This window comes from Amblyomma americanum, chromosome 1 (assembly GCF_052857255.1).
Source record: "Amblyomma americanum isolate KBUSLIRL-KWMA chromosome 1, ASM5285725v1, whole genome shotgun sequence".
In the NCBI taxonomy this organism is placed as follows: Eukaryota; Metazoa; Arthropoda; class Arachnida; order Ixodida; family Ixodidae; genus Amblyomma; species Amblyomma americanum.
In genome coordinates, this window is record NC_135497.1 from 412,837,159 (window position 1) to 412,851,969 (window position 14,811).

The 14,811-nt window shown below is 45.3% G+C and overlaps 1 protein-coding gene across 5 annotated transcripts in view; it reads right to left on the reverse strand.

Annotated features, from left to right (window-relative positions):
- Positions 1 to 14,811, reverse strand: part of Cip4 (formin-binding protein 1-like Cip4) — a 193,745-nt gene that overhangs the window by 16,239 nt on the left and 162,695 nt on the right. For all 5 annotated transcript variants that reach the window (XM_077650318.1, XM_077650316.1, XM_077650315.1 and 2 more), the window contains exons 11-13: positions 11,075 to 11,207; positions 9,414 to 9,580; positions 1,895 to 2,046 (exon numbers count right to left, since the gene is read on the reverse strand). In XM_077650318.1, the coding sequence (XP_077506444.1) occupies positions 1,895 to 2,046; positions 9,414 to 9,580; positions 11,075 to 11,207 (452 nt within the window). The remainder of the gene's footprint in view (positions 1 to 1,894; positions 2,047 to 9,413; positions 9,581 to 11,074; positions 11,208 to 14,811) is intronic.

Below are 14,811 nucleotides of genomic sequence, written 5' to 3' on the forward strand. Positions count from 1 at the left end.
CCAGAACCTATGCCCACGTGCTTCAGCATTGTCAGCGCAACCAGCATGGTTCACCGCTACTGCATGTCAATAGAAGGCTACGGTCTTGGCTCTTCAGAGTCCATCGATAACACTGAAAAATCTGTTCCCTCAGAGACAATGCAGATGAAGAAACAAAAAATGTGACTATTTTGATCGGTAATCTGCACGCAGTAAATGGCTGCCATAGAAATAAATTTTTTCAATCTCAATATGTTTGTAAGTTAAATTTACTGCTACTTTTATATTGAAATACATGCTATATATATTGCCTAGGCTTTTTTTTTTGTTGCTAGTTCGATGTATGCGGGTTCGAATGTAGTGGAAGACTCTGGATGCGTTTGGACCACCTGGGGTTCTTTGCATGCAGTGACATTGCACAGCACATGGGCGCGAGCGTAGTTTTTTTTTGTTTGCATGATTGGAGCTGTTCCCTCAGATTTTGGTTGATATTTATCACAACCATGTGTGTTTCAAGGTAAAACTCTGCACCATATACGGCGGCCGGGTAGAATCAAGCGGGTGCCAAGTCTTGGCATTCCGCTGTGCACTAGCGATGAGTGTGGCAGGGGTTGTTTGCACCAACAAGCAGAACAGCTTAGCAGACGAAGCTTGCTCCAGCAGTAGAATCGCTGCGCACGCTTGAACCTTTGCCCTCTTTCTGGTCTGGACTGCTCCAGTGCCGCTGCACCGGTTGGTCAACGCTCCCCGGATATTATTAAAGGGCTGTACTTGTGAAGGCACTTCACTGTGCAGACATGATTAAAATAAAACTGCAAGTTCAGCATTCTCCTGTCACCTTCTTCATGCCCTGCATCATTTTTCAATGTGCTGACTTCTGTAACCATACACCAAAACTTACTGTAAAAACCAGAATGTAGGTCTAACTTTTTTTTTTTTTCAATAAACCACGGCAACAAGTACCCCTATCTTATATAACGGTCATTGGCAGAAAAATTACAGTAGTCTTGCAACAATGGGCGGCCAAAGTCAACAGCCTCCATCGCCATCATCAGAAGCATGGTGTAGCGGCACCATTGTGCGTTTTTGTTGACGTTACAAAGCTGCTTTTGTTCTGCTTATTTTGAGAGAAAAGAGGGAAAAGAAGTGCAGAAGCCGACAGCAATCCAAGATACATTTCAAGAAAAAAGTTACAGAATACACGCGAGCACGTCACCCTGGCAGCATAGCACAAATTTGAAGCATCGGAAAAGAGCGTTTGATACATACTAGCAGTGCCAGAAGCAGCGCATCACAATGTGCAACAACCAGAAGAAAGCCTCATTTCGTGGACTGACTGCAACGCATCCCAAACTGGAAGCAAAGGTTGCGAAGTTCGTCTGAGGGCTGCGTGCAAGAACGCTGCCCGCAACTTCCGAATGCATCTGCTTGAGATATAGCACAAGATACGGTGCGCAAGTTATTTCGAAAATGCAGCATCAGCAACGTGCTGAATGACAGAGGATGATGCTCTGTGGGACGTGGGCAGCGAGAGGCACGCATCATCTGATTCAAGTTCTGATGACTCTGATGACTCCGAGTAACACTCGCACATTTTATGCCCTTGTGACATGCACTGTACATACGAGCAGCATTTAAATGCAAATGAAAATAAATAGTGCCAACACTGTGCAATTGGTTGAGTCGCAATTGTTTCAAGGTAAGGGTATCTTTTGGTACTTTTGCCATTCAATGATTTTTTTCTTTCATTTTTAGAATTTTTAAGTTGGGGGGTCAACCTATATTCCGGTCAGACCTATTTACCAGTTTTTACAGCACACAGTTTCCTCCTAATATACCATGCTCAGAACTTGATGCTGATGTTTACAACTTCTTAATATTTATGCAGTAAGGTGTTACCACCAAATGCACTCACCATCAAACGCATAGATGGCGACAGCCTTCCCCAGAGCTGGCAAAAGCTCTGCCTCAAATGAGTCCACTTCATAGCCATTCTCAAAGTCCCCATCGTCATCAGGGATGCTTGTGTGACTTGTTCCAAGACCACTCTCGGGACGACAAGCCGCACTGTTTGCAACAGAAACAAACCAAAAGTTGAATGCTAACAATTCCAACTGCATCTAAAATTTACTTCAGCTCAGAAGAGCAAAAGTTTTTGCACGCACGTTTCTAGAGTAAGCTGAGCATTAAGGGACACCTTCTAGTTAAAGGTGCACTAAAAAGGAATCTGAACTCGTATTTTTACTGCAGGAGCTCTATCTACATGTTCCGGGCATTCTTAGAAACTTCGAATTATTGTCCTGTGCGGCCGATTGCCCTAATTTAAACGGATTGATCGTCCTGGCTCCAGCCTTTCTTTGAACTCAACGCGGTAGCTAGGCGGAGTCAACCAATGCGTGGAGTGCCTTTCAGCCAGCTCATCGGCGGCTTCACTTTCGATTTTATTATTTTTAAGGTTTCTGTGAATACACAGTTTCAGTGAGACAATATAGATGCAAATTAGGCCCATATAAATAGATATAAATGTGGACTCTTTGATTTACGTATCACTCTGCCGATGGCAGAGCGGCAAGCCGCCACGGGACTGGCTGACGCGTTGGTTGACTCTTCCTACCTACCTAGTTGAGTTAAAAAAAAAGGCGGGAGCCAGGATGTTTAATCCGATTTAATTACGGCAATCGGCCACACAGGACAATAATTCCAAGTTTCTAAGAATGCCCGGAACGTGTAGATAGAGTTCCGGCGGTAAAAAGACGAGTTCAGATTCCTCTTTAGTGCACCTTTAATGAACAATAAGCTGTAGATTTTCACCCACCATTCCACATTTGTGTACCAAGGATACAAAAGCAATTCTACCTCACCAGTATCTTTTACTCTGCAGATTGTTTAAACTATAAAGCAGCAAGGACTAAAATGGGTTTCAATGGTTGACCATGAAAGGCAACGCACATGAAGGCAGGTATGCACATAATGTAGCTTTACTTTCATTTTCATGCAGCTTCACACAAAGAAAAATTGAAGGCACCTACCAGACTTGCATGTACCTTATTTGAGCCCCAACAGCCAGCATTACATTGCCAGACAACATGCAAATGCAGTTTAACATGTGCTCTCACAGTGACCGTGCATATAGGTTTGCACCAAGATGTACCCATGTTCAAGGCTCTGGACGTTTTGGGCGCCAGCCAAGCCAACTCCTTTCTCACCGTGAGAAAAACAGGCATTTTTTGTTGATTAAATTTATTTCTCCAGCAAAACAGCTGTCTCTTTCTTAGGAAAAAATAACTGCCTTTGTAGAGATGGCAGGTCCGAATGTTGGCCTCATACTGTATTCATTTGCATATTTTTCACCCTCGCATAATTTGTGCACCACTGATTTCTTACTCAAGTTTATAAAAAAGAAACTTTTACTAGCATATTTTATGCTCCCTGCTGCGCCAGACCACCAGCATGCACACGGGTGCGCGCAAGGTAAATATGGAAAGGTCAGCACAGCCGTGCCGTTGTACACGGCTGCGAAAGGTATGAATGGCAAAGGGACTACAAACTGTGCGCTGTTAATCCAGCTCACTCGTGCTGGCGGTCATTTCCCCGGATGAACAGTTGCGAGAGCAAACTTCCGGTAACCTCTGGCACGCGTTGGAATCCGAAACTACGGAACAGTCTGCTTTTCAGTTTGCTGCTAGTCAGCCAGGCCGTAAGTGAGGGCACCATTTTATCACCTTTTACTTTCATCTGCCTCTGACTGCCGGCACTGTGATTACAGTCGAGCCCACTTTTAACGAACATGAGCGTCAGGCAGCGTCCGTTCGTTATATCCCGAAGTTCATAGTAAGTGGACCACAGCTTTAAAGACAGTTGCTTGTCAAAACAAAATTTTTTTCTTTGCGAAAAAGTCGATGATGGACGTCTGTTTCTGCAGTGCAGAAACGATGAGGGAGGTTTCCAGTTTATTTAAAGCAGAAGCATGCTATCGCCATGGCCCTTGGCATAGACAAGCTGTCTGAGGCTCTCTAGTACCTGATTGCTACAGGCGCGCTTATGGGTGCTGGCTCCGAAGTTTCATCCTCATCTGATTCCTCCGCGTCACTCTTGTCCCGCACTTCAGAAAACGATGCCCTCGTTTGTGCAGGGTTCCTCGGTGTCAGCGTCGTCATCGACAGAAATAAAATCATTCCAACCAATGTCCTGACACCCCATGTTGGAGTCGACGACGCGGTGCCACAAATCGCCACCGGGCTGGTCATCTTCCGAAGCATCACATTCTGCATCAGACACTGTGTTGACGAAGCCGGCCTTGCGGAAGCAGTTCCGCTCGCCAGTGGCCGTCGCCTCCACCCAGGCCGCTTTCACCAGCTCTACTGCTGAATACAATGGAAATGGGCACGGTGTTCCCGTCCGCCATCCCGAATTGCAACCAGGGCCTGAGATTTGAACAAAGCCATCGAAACGTCCGCACCGCAACAAGAGTGACAAAAGCGCGCGATGGGGTAGACGTGCAACGTGCACAGGCGGCAATCAGGCCAATCAAGCTAAAGGTATACAGACGCACAGCGCCAGCGGAGAGACCAATGAGGGGCATCCGTGAGCGTCAGTGCAGCCACCTCTTGGCTCCCACGGAAGGCCTGCTTCACGGAGCGTGGCCACCGCGATTGGCACCAGCAGTGGCGCGGTTTATTGCAGAGGCCACCCGCGGATTTGCAAGAGTGTGAGGAGAGGGGTTGCGAGGAGGGGCGGGAGGGCGATGTTGGAAGGCGCGTCGGTGGGAAGGGTAGCTTGCTCGAGAGTGGCGCGAAACGGGGCGGGCAGTTGGCCTGCGATGAGTCTCGGGAAAACATGCCGCGCGCCGGACGCGCAAAGGGGCCAGAAGTAGGTTATCTCGCATCGCCGCTCCGTGTTTACGCCGTCCGTTCACTGTAACCGATCAGCAGGGCCTAATAACATTCGTTATACGTGTGATTTTGTGCCATTGAAACAATGTATATTTTGACGGTCGCGCAGGTCTCATTCGTTATAAGCGAAAGTTCGTCTTAAGCGGGGCCGTTACACATGGGCTCTGCTGTATATCATCAAGTGTTTACTGCTTACAACTGTGCGCACAGTCATGGCATCTGGCGGGGAACTACTTAACGAGGGGCAGGGCGGCAGTGGGTTTGAGTCCTATATTTTGAGTAAACGTTTTTTCTGGCCAGCAACCTTTGTAGAGTTTTTTTAGGACGTTTTCGCGAAATACTGTATTTCAGTTCAGAAATACCGTATTTGCAGTTCTCCCGAAGACAGGGCAAACGACTTTGATATGGTGCGGCAAGAACTTTCACGCAATGACTACCCAGCATATTTCGTGGCATCGGTCGAGAAACAGCTGTGTCGACACGAACGTGAAACTGATGTTTCTTCTTCCCTGAAACAGGCCGCTGTTTCCTACACGCCTGGAATCAGCGAGGCATTGGCACGCATTCTGTGCACCTTCAATGTTGACGTTGCCCACGTTAAGACCAGAAAACTGCGACAGGCTTTGGTCAACGTAAAGGACGTTCTTCCAAAGTAAAATATACCGGCGTGGTTTACAGCATTCCCTGCGCCAACTGCGACTGAGTCTACATTGGCGAAACTGGTAACTTCGAAAGGCGCCTAAAAGATCACAAAAATGACGTTAAAAACAGGAAAGTGGATTCCAGTGCTATCGCCGAACACTGCATATCAAAACCGCACATTATCGACTGGGACAAGGCACAAGTTCTTGCGGCACAAAAGAGGAAATTCCCTCGCCTTCACCTGTAATCTGATTATACAAATGACCTGTCACACCTTGAACCGACACTGCGGCAATCTGACAACTGCTTACACACGCTCTCTGCACCCCCTTTTCAAGCATACATAACCTCGCGCACCCACTTCTCGTTTTTTACTGTGAACAAGGCTCCCGTATGGGAGCCGAAACGTCTTTTGTATGTTCTTTTCTTTGTTGTGGTCGGCGTCTTCAAAGTCAAGTTTTACTGTATTTACTTGCGTATAACCCGCACGTTTACCCGGAAAGAAAAAAAAGAACGCTAGAAAGATACAACTGCGCACTCAGTGATCATTTCATTTTCAGAACACTTACTCAAATGGCCACCGCCACGTGACTGGTTATCAGACTCTCAATCATCGCCGCTCTCACTGCTGCCATCTGAGGCTTCATCGCCACTCTCAAAGACTTAGTCGTCCTCGGAACCATCCAAGCTGTTACTGATGGCAGATTTTTCAAAGCTTTTACGCACCAAGACTACTGGTATCGCTTTCCACGCATGCACGATCCACTGGCACAGCAATGGAATATTGGGCCTTCGCATGCGTCCCGTCGGTGTGACTATCTAAGAGTGACTGGTGACCAATGCTTAAGGAGGAGGAAGAGGGAGTTTTAAAAAAAGTATTAATGAAGTCACAATTATAAAATCTTCAGAGAACATATATTTTTGTGTGGAAATTCTAAATATGTCATTATATTGTAAAATGAGTCCTCGTGCACTTGTGCATTAATTTGCGGAAGAGTTTTTAACGCGAGAGCGTTAAGGAGCTAGTGTCCCAGAAAAGCCAGTGTGGTCGGTGTCGTTGGCCATGAGCGAAAAATGGCACATCTCGGTGGACACCTGAACCACACCAAAAGGGAAGGCGCCTTCCCAGCCTGAATTGTCAGACAGGTGTCATTTCCTTTCCTTAAAACCAATTTTCATTTCAATTTCCTTCCCTCATGGCCTCGTTCAGTGTCCACCAAGATATGCAAGACAGGCATATGTGAGACAGGCGTCCTTTACTTAAATTGTCTAACAGGCCAGGCACCGCCAACTTCTGTGGACTCCTTGGCAGCGCTGCAACATGCTGTCCCATCTCACTCTTAAAGACGAAGCTTAAGCGTCCTCCAAATTTTTGTGAGGAGCTTTCAGGAAAGTTTGCTGCAGGGAACTTGGTAAAATGCAAGTCACTTGTTTTTACCAGTATATCAAGAAATGCAGTAAGGATAAAATTACTATCCTGTCCATCACAGAACTTGAGTTCAAGCATTTTGAAATTCCCACCTCAGAAACTGGAAAAAAAGTTTGCACTATTCGCATTTCTGAAGTGGGAAACTCGTTTTACGACAAGCAGGATTATGATTTTACCCTTCTTGCATTCATTGATGTCAAGAAAAAGCAATGGCAAATATTTTAGCAAGTCCCTTGCAGTGAAACTTAAAATCTCTCGACAAAAATTTGCATAACATATTACATGAGTGCACAAGGTTTTGTTTTACATTAAATTATTTAAGTGGCACATTTGGAATCGGCATGCAAAAATACATGTTCCCTGAAAATTTAATAGTTGTGACTTGATTAATAAAGATTTTTTGAAGACCCTCTTCTCCCTTAATGGGCACAGTAAGAAAAGAACTAAACAGCTAAAAATATCACCGTGAGGCACATTGTGCCACCAGTTCCAGCAGCCCGGCAAAAAGCCGATGTCTAAATGCGACCCTTGTAAGATATCCAACTCTTCCAAATGCTGCTCAATTTTTACTAATGGTCATTCGTGCCATTTAAAACTGACCGAGCAACGTTTACCAGTGTAATATTTAGGAGTGTGCGAATATTCGAAATTTAGAATACGAATCGAATATGTCTGATACTCCATTTGTATTCTAAAATTGATATTCATTAATTTCTGAATATTCGAAAATTCCCGAATACTCGCCAGCGATCGTATACTGCGCATACTTTCATAAATTCGACCGTGGCAAAACGACAATATCTGGGCAAATTAGCCGATAATCGAGTTAAAAATTCCAGGAAAAAAATACAGAGGACTTATCCCCTTCCTTCTCCGCCGTTTATCACGCGGACCGACCGCATCTCGACGCCGCAAGACTTCATTCACCTCGTGAGATTTCCCCAAGTGGGCTTTCCCACATAACACCCGTGCTGCGAACAAGATGGCCGACGGCCCGCTTCGAGCAATCGGAGCGCGAAATCGCGCTTTTTTAATCCTTCGGTAATACGTTACATATTTAATGCCCACATCCGAAGAATGCGTTCTGTCGCCTTCATAACTCACCGAGCGTGACTTCCGCCATCCCGTTTTGTAAACTACGCTCTGCGGGAAAGCCAACTTTCGGAAAGCCGCGGGAGCCTCCTGAAGGGGCGCATCGAGTAGTCACGATAGGGCAAGCGATCCTGTTAAAATCTCGCCTATTGCATGGTGAATTGTGACCTGCACACCTCTTTAGCAGGCGTAACGGCAGGCGTGGCAACAATCGGAAGGCCTCTGCCGCTAGGGAAAAAAAAATTAGCCTGGCTGCGTAGTTTCGGTTTCTGAGCTTCACCGTTGCCCCGCGGCAACTTCAAATGTCGGCCCGCGCATTCGCCGATAGTCCAATACTTCTTTTTTCCTTTTTAAAAACCACCTCGCCGCTCTAACGCCAGTGTGTGTTCCCCGGCCCCTTGCTTGCATTTGTGTTGTTCTTCCAGCACTCCAAAACGGGTGGCTCGTCACGGCTTACAGGTGTTAGCGCTATGCAGCCGCCTCATAAGGCCTTACTGCATCCAGCATTTTCGGCAGCATGTTTTTTTTTCGGGCGGCGCGGGCAATTTTATTAACAGAGGCCTTCAGATGAACCGGGCATTTCTTCCGGTCCCCTGAACTCCAAATGAATGAGGTTTTACTAGTCATCATGTTATTTTTTGTTGCCAGTCTTGTCATTTTATGGATTTTGTTTCGCATGACCTCATAGTTTGGATACTGTTATGCTGTCTAATCAAGTGGTATAAATTTCTGTGCACATGGTGTTTTTTATACAGTACTGAGGCAGTCTCGTTTGGTTTATTTTAGTTGCAAAGACCATACACTATTTTGAAAAAAAATAAGGTCAACAACGTTTGGTTGCTCACTGTTTTCTTAAATTTTTTCTGTACTGAACAGATATTCAATATTCGATTCGATATTCGAAGCCATTTTTTCTTCATATTCGTATTCGATTCGTATTAGAAAATTTCAATATTCGCACACCCCTAGTAATAATTTCTACTAATTGTGACTGATACGATGGGTGGAATGCCATACTGTCTTTGGTAAGAAGCTTGTGCACTGCTTAGAAAGTCGCATTCACAAAACAACATATAGAAGGAGGCTGTCGGAGGCAGATAACATGAAGCACCACCAGCAACTGGCTGCTCCACTCTGGCATCAGTGACATGAAAAATGGGAAAAACACAAAAATGCGAGTAGAGCAAACAGCTACTAGTTGCACTTCATTGCCTCTGCCTTCCCCTTTACATTGTTTCGTGAATGAGACTTTTCAGGCAGCGGTCGAACTCCTCACCGAACAGAATGCCATAGCAAGTAGCCCCTTTATATTGTGACAATTTCTTCCATCCAAGGGATCCATGGGCAAAAGCAGCTAGGTACTGTCAGGTGGCGCTCACTTGTGTGCCGTGATGGGTGTCGATGGGCCCTTGTTGTTGTTCTGGTGGTTGTTGGACACACTCGACTCTGAGGCACTGCGTGAAAGTGAGCCTTCCGAAAAGCTGTTACGGTAGCGCTTCTGCGTGTCTGGAGTCGCCATCTGGCTATCCACCTCCGTCAGGTAATTCTGCACAAAACACACAAATTATTCCAGCAGACAGCTGCGAAGTGTCAACAACTCATGTCTCAGCCAACATCTCCCAGCAGCAGATAAAAGTGATGGTACTTTATCCATAAGGAAGCTGAGCTGTATGCGTCCTAAGCCAACACTGGGAAAACTGTATACAAAAATGGCGAGTTGGGCTAGTTGGTGGCAGTCCATAGTGGTAGCAGTGCCAAAGATAACCAGCAAAAAAGCACTGCTTCTTCACATCTGGCCACCACTGTCACAAATGTGGTTGAATTCAGTTATTTAAGGAAAGCAAGGTGCTCTTCAAGCACAAAGCTATCTAGAGTAACTGCACTTAATTTTTAAGAAAGCTGATACTCATGTGAGCAAACCACCTGTGGCTCTCATTTTTATCCAGTTAGGAGGCCCATGACACTACTGGGAAGGTAGCAAGTGTAAGCTCTTGGGGCGTGCGGGCTTTGTGCTTGTCCGATCTGCCTGCTGTTTTTAAGAGGGTCAGTTGAAAGTTAGCGACACTGCTGTCGCAGATAAAGTATAAATTGATGCTTTAACTTAGTTCCATAGGACAAAATGCGGCTCTCATTTTAATCTAATTAGGAGGTCACACATCTTGAGAAAGGCTGAACTCCCATTATCTTCGTCATACTGTTATCACTTTCGAATCTGTTTCGTAGTTTTGATTTTTTATACTTCGAGAATGGTCGTGTGTATACCAATGTGTCCTTGTTGAAAAAAAAAAAATTCAACTGAAGGAACAGCGCTGTCAGCTCCATGAAATAACGTTGCACCTATAAAAAGACTAATAAACATACCATAAAAACTCATGTAAGGACTTCACTCTTTTTTTTAACTCACTTGTGAATTTGGAAGGTACGGCCCATACATGAATTTAAAAAAAACTTGTAATTGCATTTTGTTCTCAATTATCTAGTCTGAAACAGGGGGTGCGGTCCATACACGGCTGCCGTCCTTACACGAGATTATGTGGTATACGGCCACCAGCTGGTTCTCAAAACGCTATACAAGCTCTTGCGCCATCAATAAATTCTTCTGGCCGCCGCGGTGGCCAAGTGGTTACGGCGCTCGGCTGCTGGCCCGATCCCGGCCGCGGCGGTCGAATTTTGATGGAGGCGAAATTCTAGAGACCCTTGTACTGTGCGATGTCAGTGCACATTAAAGAACCCCAGGTGGTCGAAATTTCTGGAGACCTTCACTACGGCGTCCCTCATAGCCTGAGTCGCTTTGGGACATTACACCCCCATAAACTATAATCCATAAACCAGTAAACTCTTCTCACAACACAGAGACAACTCTATTAAGCAGCCAAAGGCTAAATAAATTCTCCATTCCCAATCAAAGCTGGCTGATGAGTAGTTCTGGTTGTTTCCCATAATAGACTACAAAATGCATATTTTCTTTTCATCTCAAGCAACCTTTACCAAGGCAGACCACCCAACTTGCTCAAAAATAAAAGCAAGATATATCGCGCACCTGATACTTCTCCAAATCTGTCTGGTACTTTTCAAGCTTGGCACCAATGTCGTTTATTTCTCCCTGAACAGTCTGGGGGTCACCAAGGGCTGCATTCTCCTCATATGAACCCTTCAGCTTGTAGAGGCCTTCCCTGAGGCACAGAAAAAAAAGGAAAAAAGGATTAAGCACAATATCATGGCACAAAGGGGAATGAGAATGCTTGATCATACTTGGCAGTGAATTAGGGAACACTGGGTAATATCAATGACTTGCCTAGGCTAATCTAGCCACAAGAAAGATTATTGCATAAAAAAATATAAACACTAAACTACCACAACTAACACAGTGATGCGTACAGCCGCCAGAAGTATCAGCCCAACTTGTGGTAGAAAAAAAGGCAATTTGGAATACCTTCCACGTGTTTACAGCATGTGCCCGACACGCAGAAACCAGATTAAAAAAAAATCAAGTTTTAAGTGTTCAATGTGAGCATGCATCTTGACTAGAAGCAGAAGTCGAAAGCAAGGAAGTGATGTGCATACATACCATATTTACTCCCTTCACTTACGCCCTCATGTAATTTGCGCACCTCTAATTTATTACCCCGATTTATATAAAAAAAAAAACTAAGTGACTTATTTTGTGCTCCCTGCAATGCAAGAAGACCAGCATGCACACAGGTGCGTGCAGGGTAGGCTTGGGCACATTGGCGCGGCCGCTCTGAAGAAGATGACACTAACAAGGCCAAGCCAGAGCAAAGTCGCACCTGCGGTGTATAGTGCGAGGGGCGAGCACGACAGGATTTTTTGGCCAAAAGTGCCAGGTTAGGGCGCGACGACCAGCATGCCTCAATCGCCTTGATCTGCTGCGAGGGAAAACTTCCGATAACCCCGGAGCATGCGCCGCATCAGAATCCAAAACTACCAAACTGTTCGCTTTCGATTTGCCTCCAGCAGTTCCGTACGCGAAGGTGCTGCTTGATTGCCTTGTATCTCTGCTTGCCTCTGACTGCTGGCTTTGCAACTGTATCATTCCACGTTTATTACAGAGCTGTGCACACACTGTAATGCATGCCATCCTGCGGGGGAGGGGGGGTACATGACTTAAGGGTCATTCCACACCAAGCGTCCCAGACATTGCGCTCGACCATCTCCAATTTGTTAAAAAAAATAACGGAAACTTATACTAATGTGCGTAATCAAAGCCTGAATTTTTTTCGCCGGAAAAAATTTATTCGTGAGGTGAGCGCAGTTTGAATATTTAGAAAAGTCGAGAAACCACGCACTGCTCAATAACTGATAAAAAATTAAAACTTTTAGAAAACAGTTCACAATTTTTTTCATTGGCATTTACACAGATTTTGGCTTTCGGTATAATACGGAGCATGCAGCTTTATGCGGCATAAATATTTTTTAAAAATCGAAAAAAAGTATGAATATGTAAGATTTTTGTTGTTTTATGTTTTAAATATCAACTTGCTGTCAGAAATTCGGAAATAGCCGTTTTTTTTCTCTATATTTTAGTACCTATAACAAAAAAATATATCACAAATGTTATAGGTAATGAAACTGCTAACATCGAAGTAAAAAAATACTAAAGTTGCAAAAAGGGAGTTTTTAGCCAAAAGCACTCGTTAATTTCACCCTGAGGTGGTTCAAGTAAAAATACAAAATATAGCGGGTTACATAGAAAAATTTATTGCCTCTCATTTCTGAAATTTTTATCGAGGTACTTTTTGTTTAAAGTCATAAAAGAATTTTTGAAGTTGAGCTCTCGCGCCGCAAGTTGCGTCGTCACTTAACGCCTCATCACCGCAGAGCACGACACTGCCTACACTGTGTCCAGATGAAATGTAGAGTTCCTGTTCTTAAGTGAGGTTTGCACTGCAGGCAAGCATGCAAAGGTTGAGTACTCGGACAGGTATTCGTGGGAAAAGATTTTCTTTACGTTGCCAGGGCGGCACATGCCCAAGTGAGCTAGTTCTTCGGTGCGGTTCTGTCGCAGTCAGTCATTCTTGTCAGCGCCATGTCAGACATAAGCACCAGCATAAGAGGTTGTGAGACACTGAGACACCGATCTGGAAATTACCAGAATAGTCCGGTGTTGAAACAATCCGACGCAGCAGCACCACGTGGTACCTGACCCTGGTGGCCGTCAGAGGCTCATGCCCGGTTGTTCCCGATGTGATGTCTTGGTTGTATTTGATTTAATCAGTGCAGTTTCTGCATTAATACTCCAACGACAACTGTAGACGAGCCACTATGCTGGAGAAGCACCTTCATGCGAGTGGGCCATGTTCACCACCAGCGCGTCTCGCATTTCCCGGCGCAGCGGTGTGCATTTCACACCTTCACGTGTGCTCCGAGGAGCGCGCTCTCCGCAATGTCATCAGAGTATAAATAAAGCACTTGCGATACGCCTGCCATGCTGGCTGATAATCCGTCCTCGTGGTTCATGCGAGACAGCACACTGCAAACCCTTGTTTTTCTTCTTTTGGCTGCCCCACACCAAAGCGTGTCTGTTCCAACTTCGAAAGCGATCTCGTTTATTGCATACCATCCGCAGAATGTCACGCGGATATCTTCTTTAGCTCCAGCCCTAAAAATGCACGACAGCGAATAACGGCAAAGTGAGGTTGTTATCTGGCCGTAAATGTCGTGCCATGCCAGTTGCCGAGTTCTGCGGTGAAGAGGCGTTGAAAGAAAACGCAACTTGGGGCGCGAGAGCTCAATTTCAAAAATTCTTTTCTCACTTTAAACAAAAATTACCTCGATAAAAATTTCAGGAATGAAAGGAAATAATCTGCTCTGCGTAACCCATTATTGTTTGTATTTTTACTTGCACCACCTCAGGGTGAAATTAAAGAGTGCTTTTGGCTCAAAATGCACTTTTTGCAATTTCAGTATTCTTTTTTTACCTCGATGTACGCAGTTTTATCACCTGTAACTAGGGTTGTGCGAATGTTCGAAATTTCGAATACGAATCGAATATGTTTCATATTCGGTTCATATTCGTAATCGAGAAATGATATTCGTAAATTCCCGAATACTCGGCAGCGATCGTATACCGCGCAGACTTTCGTAAATCTGATTGTTGCAAAAGCACAATATCTAGGAAAATTATCTGAATATAGAGTTTAAAGTTCCAGGAAAACAATATAAAGGCCCTGTTCCCTTTCTTCTCCATCCTTTATCACGCGGACCGATCGCATTCCGATGCCGCTAGGCTTGATCTTGTGCGCAATTCCGCAAGTGGGCTTTTCCACATACCACGCGTGCTGCGAACATGGAGGACGACCAGCTTTTAACAATTGCAACACGAAAGTGCGTTTATTTTTTTATCCTTCCGTAATATGTTGCCTAATTAATTCCCACACCTATGGCATTCGTTCTGTCGCCTTAACTCTCTGAGCGCAAGCACCGCCATCTTGTTTTGGTCAACTACGCTATGCGGGAAAGCCTACTTGCGGATTTTCGCGTGAGGCTCCCGAAGGGGTGAGTCGAGGTGACACAACAGCGCAAGCGATCCTGTAAAAATCCCGCGTATTGCATGGTGCACTGTAACCCATGCACCTCTTAAGTGGGCCTAACGGCAGGCGTGACAATGTTCGGTGGGCCCCTGTCACTAGGTCAAAAAAATAACCTGGCCGCGTAGTATAGGTTTCTGAGCTTGGCCACTCGCCCGTTGCAATGGCAACTGTCGGCCCGCGCATTCGCCAGTAGTCCAATCTCAGCACCGTGCCGCTTTCAGACGCT